Source organism: Vipera berus, assembly GCF_964194415.1.
Source record: "Vipera berus genome assembly, chromosome: 13".
Taxonomy (NCBI): Eukaryota; Metazoa; Chordata; class Lepidosauria; order Squamata; family Viperidae; genus Vipera; species Vipera berus.
This window is the reverse complement of record NC_138216.1, coordinates 6,326,235-6,344,043: the sequence shown is the minus strand read 5'-3', so window position 1 is coordinate 6,344,043 and position 17,809 is coordinate 6,326,235. Positions and strand designations below refer to the sequence as shown.

Sequence of the window (17,809 nt, the reverse complement as noted above, 5' to 3'; positions counted from 1 at the left end):
GGGGACAGAGAGGATTAAGCTCTTGATTTTCTTCCATGGGTCAGCTTTTCCGTTCTGGCTGCCTCACCGTCCCATCTCCACTTTGGAAAGCTGGGGACCACCATTATCTAGTACAGGGGTCACCAACCCCGGTCCGTGGACTGGCACTGGGCCGTAGCACGCCAGCAACCGGTCCACACAAACAAGCAAAGCCCCATCCGTGGGATGCAGGCAGCACACAAAACCACGCACCCTCTAGTCAGCAGAAAAACCTCTTTCCACAGAACCGGTCCCTGGGGCTCCAAAGGTTGGGGACCACTGCCCTAGTTCAGGGGTCCCCAACCTCCTGGTCTGTGGATCTGCACTGGGCCACGGCTTGCCAAAAACTGGTCCATGCAAACAAGCAAAACCCCATCCGTGAGATGCAGGCAGCACACAAATCCACGCACCCTCCGGTCCGTGGAAAAACCTCTCTCCACGGAACCGGTCCCTGGTGCCCAAAAGGTTGAGGACCTCTGATCTAGTAACAGCCCCTTAGGGTCATCTGCACACAGACACCATCACCTCTCACTCCATGTTTTCTGTTCCCATAAAGCGCTCCAATTATTTACACCGGCAAGTGCTCCAGTTCACCAGCCAGTATCCGAACGTGAGAGTCACCTCCTGGCGCATGGCCACCATCTGGGGCGGCGCTAGTCTTCTCTCCACCTACCTCCAGAGCATGCAAGACCTCTTGGAGATGATGGACTGGCCCTGGGATTTCTTCATTAACCTCAGCGCTGCGGACTACCCTATCAGGTACAGCAGGGGTCTCTGGCCCTCAGTCCGGGGACCGACACCGGTCCGCGGCACACCAGAAATTGGTTCTGTGCAAACAAGCGAAGCCCCATCCGTGGGATGCAGGCAGCACATGAAGCCATGTCCCCCTCCGGTCCATGGAAAAACCTCTCTCCATGGAACCGGTCCCTGGTGCCCAAAAGGTTGGGGGCCACTGAGGCACAGGACCGATTGTCTGCTGGCCAACTTCAAAGGATGCAGGTAGCCCTTGATTTACAACCATCGTTGAGTCCAAACTTTCTGTGGCTAAACAAGGTAAAGGTAAAGGTTGCCCCGCACATGCGTGCTAGTCGTTTCCAACTCTAGGGGCCGGTGCTCATCTCCATTTCAAAGCTGAAGAGCCAGCGCTTGTCCGAAGACGTCTCCGTGGTCATGTGGCTGGCATGACTAGACGCCAAAGGCGCACGGAACGCTGTTACCTTCCCACCGTAGTGGTCCCTATTTTTCTACTTGCATTTTGACGTGCTTTCAAACTGATAGGTTGGCAGAAGCTGGGACGAGTAACAGGCACTCACTCTGTTACGCGGCACTCGGGATTCGACCCGCCAAACTGCTGACCATCTGATCAAGCTCAGCGGTCTAACCCACTGAGCCACCACATCCCTAAGGCAGTGGCTAAGCAAGGCGGTGGTTAAATGACTTTTGCTCCTTTTGATGACCTTTTTTCCCTCCCTCCTACAGTGGTTAAACGAATCACTACAGTGATTTAAGTGAACCATACAGTCATTAACCGAATCCAGCTTTTCCTGCTTGTCAGGAGCCAGCTGGAAAGGTTGCAAATGGCGATCTCATGACCCCGAGACACTCTGACTGTCCTAAATACATGCCGGTTGCCAAGCGCCCAATTTTCGATGATGTGACAGTGGGGAATGTTACGGCGGTCTTAAGTGTGAAACCCGGTCACTAAACAAATGGTTGTAAGTCAAGGACTACCTGTAAAGGGCTGGGGTGTGCAGAGGGGGAGGGAGCTGGATCTTTGAGCTGAGCTCTCTAGTCTGAAAGATCCAATTCTGGTCACCACATCACAAAAAAGATGTTGAGAGTTTGGAAAAAATTCAGAGAAGAGCAACTAAGATGATCAGGGGCCTGGAGACTAAAACATACGAAGAACGGCTGCAGGACTTGGGTTTGGCCAGTCTAAAGAAAAGAAGAAATAGGGGAGACATGATAGCAATCTTCCAGTATTTGAAGGGCTGCCACAAGGCAGAGGGGGCCAGGTTGTTCACCAGAGCACCAGAGGGAAGGACGAGAAACAATGATTGGAAACTGATCAAAGAGAGAAACAACCTGGAATTGAGGAGAAACTTCCTGACAGTGAGGACAATTAACCAGTGGAACTCCTTGCCACCAGAAATCATGGGTGCAATCTCCAATCTGGAGATTTTTAAGAAGAGGATAGACAATCATCTGTCCGAGATGGTTTAGGTTCTCCTGCTTGAGCAGGGGGCTGGACTAGAAGACCCCAGGGTCCCTTCCAGCTCCTATTCTATTCTATTCTGTTCTGTTCTGTTCTGTTCTGTTCTGTTCTGTTCTATTCTATTCTATTCTATTCTATTCTATTCTATTCTATTCTATTCTATTCTATTCTATTGCTTCTTACAAGTTGGGTCCCTCTCCACCTCTGGAGCTGCCTGCTCTCAGATTGTCCCCACCACTTGGGTAGGTCAGGGGTCTTCAAACGTGGCCCTTTTATGACTTGTGGACTTCAAATCCCAGAATTGCTCAGCCAGCATGCCCTGGCTGAGGGATTCTGGGAGTTGAAGTCCACAAATCATAACAGGGCCAGGTTTGAAGACCCCTGGGCTAGGTGAACAAATCTTCTTTGTTTAATACAGTGTCTGGAGAACACCATCTAACAATCCAAAGAGTATATTAGCTACCAGAGACATAAAGCAGCTCATAGACTACTGAGGGATAATAATAATAATAATAATAATAATAATAATAATAATAATAATAATAATAATAATAATAATAATAATAATAATAATAATAATAATAATAATAATAATAATAATAAAAGTTGGAAGGGACCTTGGAGGTCATCTAGTCCAACCCCCTGCTCAGGCAGGAAACCTTATACCATTTCAGGCAAATGGCTGTCCAGTCTCTTCTTAAAAACCTCCAGTGTTGGAGCATTCACCACCTCTGGAGGCAGGTCGTTCCACTGGTTAATTGTTCTAACTGTCAGGAAGTTTCTCCTTAGTTCCAGGTTGCTTCTCTCCTTGACTAGTTTCCATCTGTTGCTTCTTGTCCTGCTTTCAGGTGCTTTGGAGAATAGCTTGACTCCCTCTTCTTTGGGGCAGCCCCTGAGGTATTGAAACACTGCTATCATGTCACCCCTCACCCTTCTCTTCGTTAAACTAGACATACCCAATTCCAGCAACCGTTCCCTATATGTTTTAGCCTCCAGCCCCCTAATCATCTTTGTTGCTCTTCTCTGTACTCTTTCTAGAGTCTCGACATCTTTTTTACGTCGTGGTGACCAAAACTGGAAGCAGTATTCCAGGTGTGGCCTTACCAAAGCATTGTAAAGTGGTATTAGTACTTCACTTGTTGTTCAGGGAGAGCTTGAACATCTTCCATTTGGGCTTAATAGAATCTGATTGCCCCATAATATGCAAGTCATGGGTGTTTTTTAGGAGCATCATAAGATGCATCTACGTATTAGTTACGCTTCACAGAACAGGCTGCTTTCTGTCTGGCACAGTAACTCTGCTGGCAAGGAAGACCGTTCGTCTTGTTTGTTCTGGAGGAATTTAAACAGGGACCCCACAGTGTCCTTAAGACGTGGGTCAACAGAGTTGTTTTCTTCCTTTCTGCTCCTCCTTGCCTTTGGAACGAGGAGGGGAGAAAAGAAGGACAGAAGGTGTTTCAGCTGTTGGCTCTGAGGAATACTTCTTAAAAGCCGAAAAATCTGGACATCCTCAAGTCTGTGAGACCAATGCTTCCTGAACTCCAGTATGTCCATCCGAAAAAGATGCAGGAGGTCTCAGAATGACGCTGCCCATTGGGATAGAGAAACTGAGGCACGGGACAGTTCTCTGATATACATAGTAGGCAATCTCTGGCTCTTCCGGTACTACTGAATTATTGTCAGGACCCACCCCAATCCACATCTTAGGAAAAATAAAGAACTCTTGGAGTCAGGTCTTGTCCACAAGGAGTTTTTACTAAGACATGATCGGTTGTGGAAATACAAGACAGGATCTGGCATTGTGTTACACTTTGATACTTTATAAAGAGTTCCCGGTTCAACCCCCTCCCCTCAAACCCATTTGGTCAGACCCACATCAATTAAACTTAGGTGTCAAAACCTTTCGTGGGAAAGAGGTGTGTCTTTCCTGTGTCTTTATGACTATTGCTCCCTTTCTTTAGAGATTCTAATCTGAGATACAAACCAGATCTCTTCCCCCCCTTCCTTTGTTGTTCTCAGTTCAAAGGTACTTCTCCTGGTCTTTGAAGACAGCCTCCCGGCAGGCTGAATACACATCCTCTCTTCTCCTCCTTGGAGTAATGGCAGAATCCAGGGGGAGGGGTAGGATTTTAAAAACATACAGATAAAGTTTTATGAATGGGATATGAATGGATTCTGACAATTATATTCCCCATACTTATAAAAAGATGTCAGATGGATCACATGTGAAGGTCCTATTGCTACTCATACCTACACAAATAACTCCAAGCAGTTTAACACCTGCTTGGAGTTAGATAAGAGTCAATGGAATTCAAGAGAGATTGGATATAGCTCACTACGTAGGGATTCCAGGCTGATCCCTCTTTTGACTCCACCCCCAGGTTCTGCCACTCCTTCTCCTACTAAAGCACGGCTAATGAGAAGGGATGCTCAGGAATATAATTCAAAAATATCTAGAGGTCCACAGGTTGTCTAACTCTGGTTCAAAATCTGAGAGTCGTGACTCACCAGTAGCCCTTCTAATTTCAATGGGCCCAGTATACCTTCCCTGCCGTTCCCATAGGGAGAAGGTGGTCTTCTTGAACCCCTAAGGAGAATTGGTGCTGGATTATAGTGCTGAATTATACCCACCTATCATCTTGAATTCAACTGGGAATGTTGATTGTTCCAATTTGGATACTCTGGTATTTTAGGGACTATGCATTGAAGGACACATCAACTTTTGCTATAGATTGGCCAATGTTTGGATGTCCAGATGGCTTTCATTCAAGAGTTTGAGAAATGTTTCAGCAAATGGGGCAATGGCATGAAAGAGGCAGAACGAGGGGAAATACATGACTGCAGTCAAGATAGTTCCCCAAAGGATTTGAGAAAGTTTGGGACATTGGCATTATTTAATGATACAAAATCTCTTTAGAAGTTGGAGTTTTCGTATGTTCATCTGCCTCAAAATGTTGGGTTGCTGTACCACTGACTTGCCCCAATGGGAATTGGGGGACATTCCAAAAGTTGCAAAAAAGAGGCGGGGGGGACTTCAAGGGCGACAAGCAACCTGGAGTTTAGGATGCCCATCCTTTGATAACCCCAGCAATGGTTCCCTAGCAACCTCTCTGGTCTCCTAGCAACAGGTTTGCCGAGACATTCGGCCTCTTATCCTGGATCTTCTACGGTTCTGTCACTAGTGATTGAATGGATTGTGCAGATGGCTCAGTTGACGTCATCAATATTGATGTCAGGCCTTGTTTTTCTTTTTTAATGCTAAACAATTGTATCTTGTCGGCATACAAGAAAAACAAAAGACAAATAAAACGAAGCAATCCAACCCAAAATAAGGGGGAGACCAAGAATATCATAAAGCCCATTTGTTTATTTATTTCATTGATCTGTCACCAATAACATATAGCTCCTGGTAACTTATCTTCATTAAACACCCATTGTAAACAAGCACACTATTAATACAACACTGTCCAAAGCAAGAATCAAAATATTAAAGACAGGAAGACTTAAACGAAAGTTGGTAGGGCTAACCCAACAATGGAGCTACTTCTACTTCCAAAGGTCCTACAGAAGAACCCAGGTTTTTTTTTTGGGGGGGGGGGGGGTTGCAAAGATGCCAGAATTTAAACCTATGGTAGATGAGTCTCCTAGATTGGAGACATTCCAGAAGAACAGTCCTCCTAATCTCCTGGCACACAGCTCAATTTATAAATATGTCATCACATCTTTATGGAGATTCTCAATCACCCAGGTCATGGTTGTCCCAAAAAGATGCTTTTTTTCCCCCAAAAGGCAACTGAACTTTCTTGGGGTTTTTTTTTTTCTTTGAAAACATTTTACTTTTTGTCCAAGAACCTTCTTCAGTTCAGTTCACTGAAAATCCGTGGCAAAAAAAAACCTGTTTTGCCTCTCTTTTCACCATGAAGCGCTCCTCCAAATCTTGAGTGTTCTCAAAAAAAATATTCTAGGATTCAGGTTTTGCAACAGCACCGAATCCTCTCTTCTGTGTTGATGTTGAGAAGGAGAGCTGAAGTTAAGTAATAACTCCTTGTCTCTTGAATCTGTCGTGGAGAGAGATTGCCCTCCCACTCTTGTCTTGGCTGATTGGTGGAAAGTGTCACGTGCAGCTAATAATTTACATCAAAGGAGTGCACTTCCTTGCAAAAAACGTTTTCTTTAAAAATGAGAGGTGTAGGAGACAGGCATTATTTTATGAGATGTTCAGATAAGTGGGCAGTTGGGGTGGGGGGGAAGGATATCAAGCAAAGCTGGGACGGATAGAAAAGAAGATGGTGCAGTAGAAGAAAGAGGAGGAGGAGGAGGATTGTGGGGTCCTTGGTGCTCTCTGAGCTTGGTTGTTTTCTTGCAGATGTTTCATGACCCTAACTAGGTAACACCATTAGTGCTAGAAGGGAGTTAGGCTGGAGGAAGAGGAGAATGAGGAGGAGGAATGTGGGGGTCCTTGGTGGTTTCTGAGTGTTGTGATTCAGGGTCAGCCTGTTGGGTCGGCAGTTGGGTCGGAGGACTCAGAGGAGGAGGAGGGGGGTGTTGAAGAGCTTGCTGAGGGGATTGGACAGCTTGATGAGAGCCCCCAGCAAGGCCCCTCTCATCTGGTCACGATGCAGACCCAGCTGTGTGAGCCTGACAGCGTGGATGAAGATGACCCACAGCTGGCCCTGTTCAAGGACGCCCGACGCAGGAGGCAGTCAATCAGGAGTAAACAGAGGAAGGCAATGGGGCACCTCGGAAGGAGGCAGAGAGAAGCCACGCCTTGAACTGTTTAAAAGGGGAATGTGTGGGAGGGCTGGTTTGCTGAAGGCAACCGCTTGGATAGTTCCTGTTTCTTAAAGCTCCTGTTTCTTGGTTCGTGTCTTGTTTGTTTTTGTAGCTATAAATTTGGCAGGCGTAATTCCAGCCTCTTGCCTTCTTGTAAAAGGGGTTGTCCCTGCCTTTTCTGCAGGGCCGGTAGCAGGCTGGTACAGAACACTGAGCTTGGCTGTTTTCTTGCAGACATTTATTTCATGATCTAACTAGGGAACATTGCCAGTGTTAGAAGGAAGTACGGTTTGTGGAGAAGAGGAGGAGTTTTTATGGCTCAAGCAAGGTGAGCCATCAGACTATCAACTTTTGATGGCTTAACACTTGCTAAGGGCCACTTGATCAACTGATGAGGACGTTACCTAGCCTGGTAATTGGAACGTCTGCAAGAAAACCACCATGCACAGAGGGCGCCGAGGACCCCACAGTTGACTGCAGTTGTTGTATACAATCTCATTCTTTTTATATGAAGAAGGTTGCCTGATCAACGGGGGACATATGGAACTGAAGCACATCACAGAATTGTAGAGTTGGAAGGGCCTACAATGTTCCTGGTTGATCAATCAAACACACAATTATGGGCGTCCTTTTTTGTATCAGGATTATGTTCTGGTCCCCCTTGTCCACCGCCAAATTTTCACCATATCTCAGCAGGTCTCAGTCGAAAGATGCATTTGTTGATATAATGGACAGCATTGGCCAAATAAATCTGGATTGCTTGCTGTTAAAACTCAGATACGTTTTGTAACAGCACTGGAAACCTTTGCTGTTTTTCTTTTTTTCCCCCAAAATACACACCATCTGTTTTTCGTTTTCTCTTGACAAGCCATCTCACCACCCATTCTTGTCCGCCTAGCATTTTTTCCCTTTTCTAATAAAGGAGAATGTTTGTAGCTCGGGGTTGAAATGTGGGGTCCTTGATGCTCTCTGAGCTTGGTTGTTTTCTTGCAGATGTTCCTTCACTTCATTGGTAGGACTGATGATGTTACCTAGTTGGGGAATGAAATGTCTGCAAGAAAACAACCAAGCTAAGAGCGCACCAAGGACCCCACAATCATTGTCCTCCTCCTCCTTCTCTTCCTTCTCCTCCTCCCCCCCGATTCCACTCTGTAAACCCCCTCCCTTCTGGCACTGATGATGTTACCTAGTTGGGTAATGAAACATCTGCAAGAAAACAACCAAGCTCAGAGAGCACCAAGGACCCCACATTTTCACTTTCTACCTCCTGTAGTGGAGGGGGGGGAGGATTTTGCAACCAGTTTTAGGAGCCTTGAGGAGATCTATAGCACCGCATTTCAGAAACCACAATGAGTGAGCATGTTTGGGCCTTTTTTTTTTGGTAGGGTTAGGGCGAGTGTTAGGGTGAGTGTTATGGGGTGTTAGGGTGTTATGGTGAGTGTTAGGGTGAGTGTGAGTAGGAGTGTGAGTGTAAGGGTAGGGTTAGGGTGAGTGTTAGGGTGGGTTAGGGTGAGTGTTATGGTGAGTGGGAGTAGGAGTGTGAGTGTAAGGTTAGGGTTAGGGTTAGAGTTAGGGTGAGTGTTAGGGTGGGTTAGGGTGAGTGTTATGAGTTGTTAGGGTGGGTGTTATGGTGAGTATGAGTGAGTACAAGTGTGAGTGTGAGTGTAAGGGTTAGGGTTAGGGCGAGTGTTAGGGTGGGTTAGGGTGAGTGTTATGTGGTATGGTGGGTGTTGGGGTGTTAGGGTGAGTGAATATGAGTGTGAGTGAGTGTGGGTATGAGTGTTAGGGTTAGGGCAAGTGTTAGGGTGGGTTAGAGCGAGTGTTATGGGGTGTTAGGGTGGGTGTTAGGGTGAGTGAGTGTGAGTGAATACAAGTGTGAGTGAGTGTGAGTATGAGTGTTAGGGTTAGGGCAAGTGTTATGGGGTGTTAGGGTGGGTGTTAGGGTGTTACGGTGACTGTTATAGTGAGTATGAGTGTGAGTATGTCCATCCGTTGCTTCTTGTCCTGCCTCCAGGCGCTGTGGAGAATAGCTTGACTGCCTCTTCTTTGGGGCAGCCCCTGAGTTATTGGAAGACAGCTATCATGTCACCCCCTGGTCCTTCTCTTCATTAAACTAGACATACCCAATTCCTGCAACCGTTCTTTGTATGGATTTAAAGCAACTCAACAGAGAAAAGCGACTACCTCATTCTTAAGTATTATTATTATTATTAGAAATATTACGATTCATAAAAAATGATAGGGGTTTCTACAGGTCAAGATATTTCGGAGTTAAAAGCAGGAGATTCTGCTTTCTAAACCTGTACTTAGAAGAAATTCCCATCTGGGCTAAAACCAATTGTTCTAATTAGGAGAAGAAATCTGCCAAATAGGATTTGCGTTATGCTGTGTAACGCATCGCACATCCTTTTTTTTTTTTTAAAGGAAAGGAAAAGAGTGTTTGATTATCAAGTATCGCTAGCAGCTTTTTGGCTCCCGTCCAGATTGAAGATAGTTTTAATCACATTTTGTTCTCTCTGCTTTCCTGGAAAATCCTCAGCTCTGCCGTGGATTTTATGCGTGCAGCTTCTTTTTTTCCTTTTTTTTTTTTCTTGTTAGTTCTTTTCATGTCGCTTAATGTCATTCTCAAATCTTTCCAGTTTTATTTTATTTTATTTTATTTTTTTTAGCCGCTGCCATTGGCTCAATCTGAGAAATGAAAAGTTTAGAAAAAACACACAGACTTTGCTTAATTTGTTCCCCTGGGATGCCTTTGTTTATCAAGCTCTCGGTAGGAATATGTAAACTTTGCAAAAGGCTTCAGGCCTGAGGAACGGCTGAATGTCTCTTTTTTCCTGCTTATTTTCCTGGATTTTGCTCTGCTCGGAACTCCAGAATTCCTGGATTCGCTTCGTGCAACGTACCTTAACCTTGGCTACTTTGAGATATATGGACCTCAGCTCCCAGAATTCAGAAAACAGTGGGGCAGGGAGTCTAAATATGGGTGATTGACTGTAAAAAAAAGAGACTGATTATATAGTAGGTTAGATACATTCTGGGAAAGGGGATTGCATCACTGAGATCTGTTTCTTTCCACTGATGAAATCCAGGAGATGGAAGGGGCTTTGAAGGTCATCCAGACCATCCTTACACTCACTAAGAAATCCATCCATCCATGTGTCTATCTCTATCCATCCATCTCTATGTGTATGTATATCTGCCGGTCTGGGAGATGGAAGGGGCTTTGAAGATCATCTAAACTCTCTCTCCACTCACAGTAAGGAATACACTCCTCCATCCATCCATCCATGTGTCTATCTCTATCCATCCATCTCTATGTGTAACTATATCTGCCGGTCTGGGAGATGGAAGGGGCTTTGAAGGCCATCCAGACCATCCTTCCACTCACTAAGAAATCCATCCATCCATCCATCCATGTGTTTATCCATCCATCCGTGTCTCTATCTCTATCCATCCATCTCTATGTGTATCTATATCTGCCGGTCTGGGAGATGGAAGGGGCTTTGAAGATCATCTAAACTTTCTCTCCACTCACAGTAAGGAATACACTCCTCCATCCACCCATCCATCCACCTCTATCTCTATATGTATCCGTCCATTCATCCGTCCATCCATCCATCCATCCATCCATCCATCCATCCATCCATCCATCCATCTCTGTCATCTCTAGCTCTATCTGATTATTCCCTTCTCTTATAAACTTCTTAAGTGTTGTACGGGTTTCTCTGAACAAACTAAAGCAGAAAAAAATATATATATCAAGATCAGACCTGAAAAAAAAGATTATATTAGCAAGCCCCTGTTGCTCTTGAAATGCACGGTAGGATGTTGTGCATTCAGATCTTTTCATGTGGAAAGATTGTTAAATAAATCCCTTAAACGGCTCTTCATAGTCCTGAAGACCGTGAGCTAGCCATGCTGCAAACAAGGGCTTTGCGAGTCTCTCTTTCTGTGTGTGTGTGTCTGTGTCTGTGTGTGAGTCTGTGTCCATATTAAAAATGCCAAATTGACATGCAAATTCCGACTTTGGGGGACTTTTGAAGTCGCAGTAGTGCAAGCCGAGGGTGGTGGGGAGATCTGCCTGGGCTACAGCATTCAGACTACTTATTGATCCACCAATTGGTCTGGATTTCCTCAGTGGCTAACTTTCTGGTTATCCGGTAAGGCTACGATGGGACTTCTTACTTCAGAGAGTTTGTAAATGCAAGCTTCTTTGCAGGCTCCTGGCTTTCGTAGAGTCCTGGGTTCGGGTTATGTAGATTTGAGGAAGTTTCATTACTCAGCTAGGTAACATCATTGGTGCGCTGAGGATGTTGTCTGGTTCAGTTGGATAATGAAATGTCTGCAAGAAAACCACCAAGGCCCAGAGACCACCAGAGACTTGGCTGTTCTCCACCTCCTCTTCATCCCTTCTCCTTCCTCCACTCTGCAAACCCCACTCCCTTCTAGCACTGATGATGTTACCTAGTTGGGTAATGAAACGTCTGCAAGAAATACAAGCAAGCTCTGAAAGTACCAAGGACCTCACAATCTTCCTTCTTTCCCTCCCCACTTTCTCTTTCTCTTCCTCCTCCTTTCCACAAGTCCCTACTCTGTTCTAGCACTGACGCTGTTACCTAGTTGGGTAATGAAATGTCTGCAAGAAAACAGCCAAGCTCAGAGAGCACCAAGGATCTCACAATCCTCCTCCTATTCCTCCTCCTCTTCCTCCTTCTTTCTCTTTCTCCTCCACCTCCTCTCCATCCCCTTCTCCTTCCTCCACTCTGCAAACCCCACTTCCTTCTAGCACTGATGATATGACTTGGCTGGGTAATGAAACATCTGCAAGGAAACAACCGAACTCTGAAAGTACCAGGGACCTCACAATCCTCCTCCTCCTCCTTCTCTCCACAAGTCCCCACTCCCTTCTAGCACTGATGATATTACTTCCCTGGGTAATGAAACATCTGCAAGGAAACAACCAAGCTCTGAAAGTACCAGGGACCTCACAATCCTCCTCCTCCTCCTCCTCTTCCTCCTTCTCTCCACAAGTCCCCACTCCCTTCTAGCACTGATGATGTTACCTAGTTGGGTAATGAAACGTCTGCAAGAAAACAGCCAAGCTCAGAGAGCACAAAGGACCTCACAATCATCCTCCTCCTCCATCTCCATCTCCTCTTCATCCTTTCTCCTTCCTCTACTATGCAAACCTGACTCCCTTCTAGCAACTGATGATATTACTTCGCTGGGTAATGAAACATCTGCAAGGAAACAACCAAGCTCTGAAAGTACCAGGGACCTCACAATCCTCCTCCTCCTCCTCCTCCTCCTCCTCCTCCTCTTCCTCCTTCTCTCCACAAGTCCCCACTCCCTTCTAGCACTGATGATGTTACCTAGTTGGGTAATGAAATGTCTGCAAGAAAACAAGCTCTGAAAGTACCAGGGACCTCACAATCCTCCTCCTCCTCCTCCTCCTCCTCCTCCTCCTCCTCTCCACAAATCCGCTCCGTTCTAGCCCTGATGATGTTACCTAGTTGGATAATGAAACATCTGCAAGAAAACCACCCAGCTCAGAGAGCACCAAGGACTCCACAGTTCAACCCTGAGCTAGAAATATTTCTCTCCTAAATATTTTTTTTTTTGTATAAAGCAAGTTGCTTCTCCAAACCTTACCGCCACTCAAAAGAATTTTGCAATCTCTTTCCTGGCAACAACATCTCTCTCTGCATATGCATGAGTTCCCTTTTAACAGGAAGAATAACTTTCCGTTGTTTTCGCAAGGTTGATGAAGACGGAGCGAAGGCAAAGTTGATTTGAGATTCTAGGAAGGTAGCACAAACACAGTGGGTGGAAGCTAGACGGAGAAGTGGTGGGGAGGCTTCTGACATCTTAAAGGGTAACAGATTTATATGGCATAAAATTTCAGCGATGTGACAGTAAATCTGCTGCTGGTAATGAGCTGCAAGAATTTGCTTTGTGCGTGGAGTTTAAAACAACCTTAAAGTCTGCCTTTCTCCCCCCCCTCCCCCTCCTCCCCTCTTCCAAGTGTCCAGAAGGAACAAGACCGGGATTTCGCACCTGGGTTTCTTTCACACTCGATGTGTCTTTCACACATGGGTCTCAGCTGTGCAAAAAGGCAAAGAGGGCTGATCGGAGTGGGGGGCCCTTTCATGTCTGAAAACCTAGAGCTCTCCTGATGTATCTCAAATATGAAATTAATGTTGGCATTGAGAGGGGGGGAAAAAACTTGGAAAATGAAATGCAAATCTGTTTGGTCTAAATCCTGAATGAGTCTGTTTCTCCCCCCCCCCCAATTCATTCGTGGGAATTCTTCCCCGTCAAGGGGGAAGGTGGTGTTTTTTTTTAAAAAAAAAGGTCAGATTGAATATTAAATATTAAAATCAACACATTTTTAGTAGTTCCACGGGAGTGTGAGGGTCCCCTAGGGGTGATCCTTATTCAAAGTTGGTGATTAGGCTGATGCAGGAGTCTCCAAAGTTGACAACTTTAAGACTTGTGGACTTCAACTCCCAGAGTTCCTCAGCCAGGTTGATGAATTCTGGGACTTGAAGTCCAAAGGCTTCAACTTACCAAGTTTGGAGACCCCCCCCCTAGACCAGGGGTCTTCAAACGTGGCCCTTTTATGACTTGTAGACTTCAACTCCCAGAATTCCTCAGCCAGGAATTCTGGGAGTTGAAGTCCACAAGTCATAAAAGGGCCACGTTTGAAGACCCCTGGTCTAGACCTTGGCTCTTTTATGACTCATGGACTTCAACTCCCAGAATTCCTGAACCAGCATGGCTCAGCTTAGAAACCTCTCCCTTTTCCCTCAGCATGGCTGGCTCAGGAATTCTGGGAGTTGAAGTCCAGGAGTCATAAAGGAGCCAAGGTTGTCTACCCCTGCCCTAGACTAATGGATATAGGTAGTCCTCAACTTACGCCAATTGGCCCATAGAGGCCAGGATTTCCGATGCTAAGCAAGGCAGTTGTTAAATGACTCACCCTCCAATTTGTGACCTATTTTGCTATAGTTGTGAAATGAATCGTGGCAGTTGTTAAATGAATCATGCTGACGTTAAGCGAATCCTGTTTCCCTCCATTGACTTTGCTTATTGGAAGCTAGCTAGGAAAGTCACTTGATCCCAGGATAGTGCAGTGATCGTAAATACATACCAATTGCCAAGCGCATGAATTTTGATCACCCGACTGTGGGGAGGCTCTGACGGTCATAACTGCAAGCAACAATTGGAAATCCCTTTTTTTCAGTCGTAAGTTCGAACGGCCACTAAACCAACGGTTGTAAGCTGAGGACTACCCTGTATATATATGTAAATCCAAGCCATCATTTCTTCTGATGTGACGATAAGAGCAAACATTTGTCTTTTTTTTTTTTAACCTTCTTTTCCCACAAATGTTTCACAGGACAAATGACCAGCTTGTCGCTTTCCTGTCCAGATACCGCCACATGAACTTCTTGAAGTCTCACGGGAGGGACAACGCAAGGTAAGCGGCACCTCTCTTGCATATTTTTTGACGGGATCATGAAAAATGGTCATGTAAGTTTTCTGCAAACTGGAAAGAAAAAAAAAGAAAGGAAGCTGGGTTGGATTAAGCAATTTCATAGGAAGGAAATGGGAAGGATTTTTCAACAGAGATCCGATCGCTGGCCTCAAACCCAACGCTGGCCGACAAAACAGTAACAAGGAGAAGGTCCCACAATAGCGAATAAAGTTCAGCCTCAGATGTTATCCCTGCTTTGTGACCACAACCATGTGGATGAATTAAATCTGCTGATTAATTTGGTGATAAAATGCACTAATGTGCCATTTGGCCTCACTTCTGCAGAATAATCGTTTGCGCCTTTAATAGATTTCTCCAGAATACATAAACAGTTAATTACATCTCAGGATGTTGATGAGACGGAGGCGGCCCCTTCTTTTTTCCATAGCAATTTATGTAGGATTCAGAATCACTTCTCTTTTCTTTTCAGAGTTTGACCTAAAGGGGTTTTGGTCTTGGGTTGGTGTTAGTTAGTTAGTTAGTTAGTTAGTTAGTTAGTTAGTTAGTTAGTTAGTTAGTTTTAAGATTGATTGCAAGCAAAAGAGAAACCCAGTGAAAACCCAAAGTACCCACCAGGATTTGTGAAACTCAAGAAACGCACCCATATCCAGGAGGTGTCACATTGTGCGATTTTTTTTTTTTGAGAGGGAAATGGTTACGTGAAAGAAAAAGGTTCCAAACCAAGCAAACAAACCATCTTCTTTGGCTAAAACGTTAAGTCTGCTCCCGTAGGAAAATTTAATTTAATTTAATAATTTGATTTGTATACCGCCCTTCTCCCGAAGGACTCAGGGCGGTGAACAGGGCAATACACAATAAAAATCGAATACAAAAATTAAAAAACCATTAAACATTATGCCCATAAAATCAATACATATTAAAGTTAAAACTAGTTATAAAAACCCAACCCCATCCTGTCAGACCAGGCCAGCTTGTTCGAAAAAGAATGTTTTGAGATCGCGCCGGAATCCTTCCACATAAGCAGAAATTAAGTTCTGTGTCAAGTTTCCGACCTATGGGGTTTTCAAGGGACTCTGAGGCATTGTTTAGCTTAAAAGTCCTTTATTAGCCTAATACACCTGCAAATGCTTGCTTGAAGGAAGCTGGAATCTGAAATCTCCCCCCCCCCTTGCACAATATATTAAAACACAATTCTCCACCTTTCTAATTTTGTCATTCATCATCTTCTCCAATTAATTTAAAGAATCAGTTTCCCTTCCGTTAGAAGACCCCGCCAAAGCCTTATCTTCTTAGTTAGAGATGGCCTTGAAAAGTGCAATCCTACTCATCCCCCCTCCTAACCTTACACTAAAACAATACACAAGTCTTAAAGCAATACACAAGTTTAACATAGGAAATAGCTACTGTACTTCTTCATCTCTTGTCAAGCAATAACATTCGATGTTAGCAGCTGTTGACATCCTGGTTGTTGAATGCAGCAGCTGATAAGAGAAATAGGGGTGACATGGTAGCAGTGTTGCAATATTTGAGGGGCTGCCACAAGGAAGAGGGGGGGTCAGCCGCTTCACCCAAGCGCCTGAAGGCAGGACAAGAAATAATGGGTGGAAAACTCATCAAGGACAGAACCAACCGAGAACTAAGGAGGAATTTCCTAAGAATGAAAACAACCAGTGGAAGTGCTTGCCTTCAGAATAGAGCAGAGCAGAGTAGAGTAGAGTAGAGTAGAGTAGAGTAGAGTAGAGTAGAGCAGAGCAGAGCAGAGCAGAGTAGAGTAGAGTAGAGTAGAGTAGAGTAGAGTAGAGTAGAGCAGAGCACAGCTGGAAGGGACCGTGGAGGCCTTCTAGTCCAGCCCCTTGCTCAAGCAGGAGAACCCAGTTGTGGCTGCTCCATCACTGGAGGCTTTTAAGAAGAGATTGGACAGCCATTTGTCCGAAATGGTATAGGTTCTCCTGCTTGAGCGGGGGGGTTGGACTAGAAGACCTCCAAGGTCCCTTCAGATTCTGTTGTTCTGTTAATAACAGCTTCTGATAAACCCCAGTGTCTTGTGGCAAACTCCTAGAATCAAAGAGATGGGACCTTCAAGGTCATTAGTCAAAACCGCTGGCTTGGGTGGACAATTTTGATCAGCCCAGGTTGGATACCTTTTCAATCACCTGCCTCATGCCCAATCCTTGGTGGAGTTCTCCTTATGTTTTCCATTAGGGGGTTGTGGGGGGGTCTTATTTAAGTCAACTAGTAACATCTGGCTTTTTTTTTTACCAGTTCTGAAGCAGGACATCTCAGAAGAGGCTTCTGGGTGACAAATACTTTACAAAGCCCTGAAGCCTTAAAACCAAAGTATTGCTCCTGGCTTCCATAGAGGGAAATGTTGGCAAAAGAGCCTCTGTCACCATCCATGATGAGATGACCCATCTGCTGAGACCAATATAGTTTGCAAACTCTGAAAAGTATGCTAAGAGGCTCAGATCGAGCAGAGATTTCATAGCAGCTTCAGAAAGCATTGGTGCTTATTGTTTTTATATTATTTCCCTTCCATGAGTGGCCAGTGAGGCAAGGCACACCAGAAACATTCGTGACATCATCAGAAAACATAGACTTATATAGGGTTGAAAGGGAGATCATCTAGTCCAACCCCCAGCTCAAGCAGGTGACCCTATACCAGGGGTCTTCAGACTTGGCCCTTTTATGACTGGCTGAGGAATTCTGGGAGTTGAAGTCCACAAGTCATAAAAGGGCCAACCAAGTTTGAAGACCCCTGCCTTATACCATTCCAGACAAATGGCTGTCCAGACTCTTCTTGATAATGTCAAGTTGTGGAACATTCACAACTTGACTTCTCTTGACCCCCCTGTGCTTCCATCCTGCTCTACAGCCTCCATAATTTTCCTTCTCTCCATCTTTCCTGTCACGACCGGAAAATCCAAGACTATTTTCCCCACTCAAAAGAAGGGCAGAGATTTGCCCAGCTACACAGCTGGGCCTGAAGTTGGACTCTCTATTTGGACAGAAAACAGATGTCCCTGTACGAAATGTTGACACGATATAGGGAAAAAAAGGTTCATAGCGTGCATCCTTTTAATGCATTTCTCCCCCCACCCCAGGCTCCTTGTAGCCAAGGAGTTGTCTGCAGAGTGCTCAGTGCAATTAGGATGTTAATATGGGCATTTAGACATTTGCATTTATATTGTGAATATTTGAACCGATTGTCGTGCAGAATGGGCTTTTGCGAAGATTAGGGCTGGGTTGAGCTTTTCCGTGGAGCCTCACTTGTGAAAAGCGTCCCTTAGGAGTTGTAACTCTTC

General features: G+C 45.1%; 1 protein-coding gene across 1 annotated transcript in view; it reads left to right on the top strand.

Moving 5' to 3' along the window:
• Positions 1-17,809, top strand: part of XYLT1 (xylosyltransferase 1) — a gene marked incomplete at its 5' end in the record, with an annotated part of 73,761 nt that overhangs the window by 33,854 nt on the left and 22,098 nt on the right. The window contains 2 exons of the mRNA XM_081337936.1: positions 575-777; positions 14,409-14,489. Of these exons, the coding sequence (XP_081194062.1) occupies positions 575-777; positions 14,409-14,489 (284 nt within the window). The remainder of the gene's footprint in view (positions 1-574; positions 778-14,408; positions 14,490-17,809) is intronic.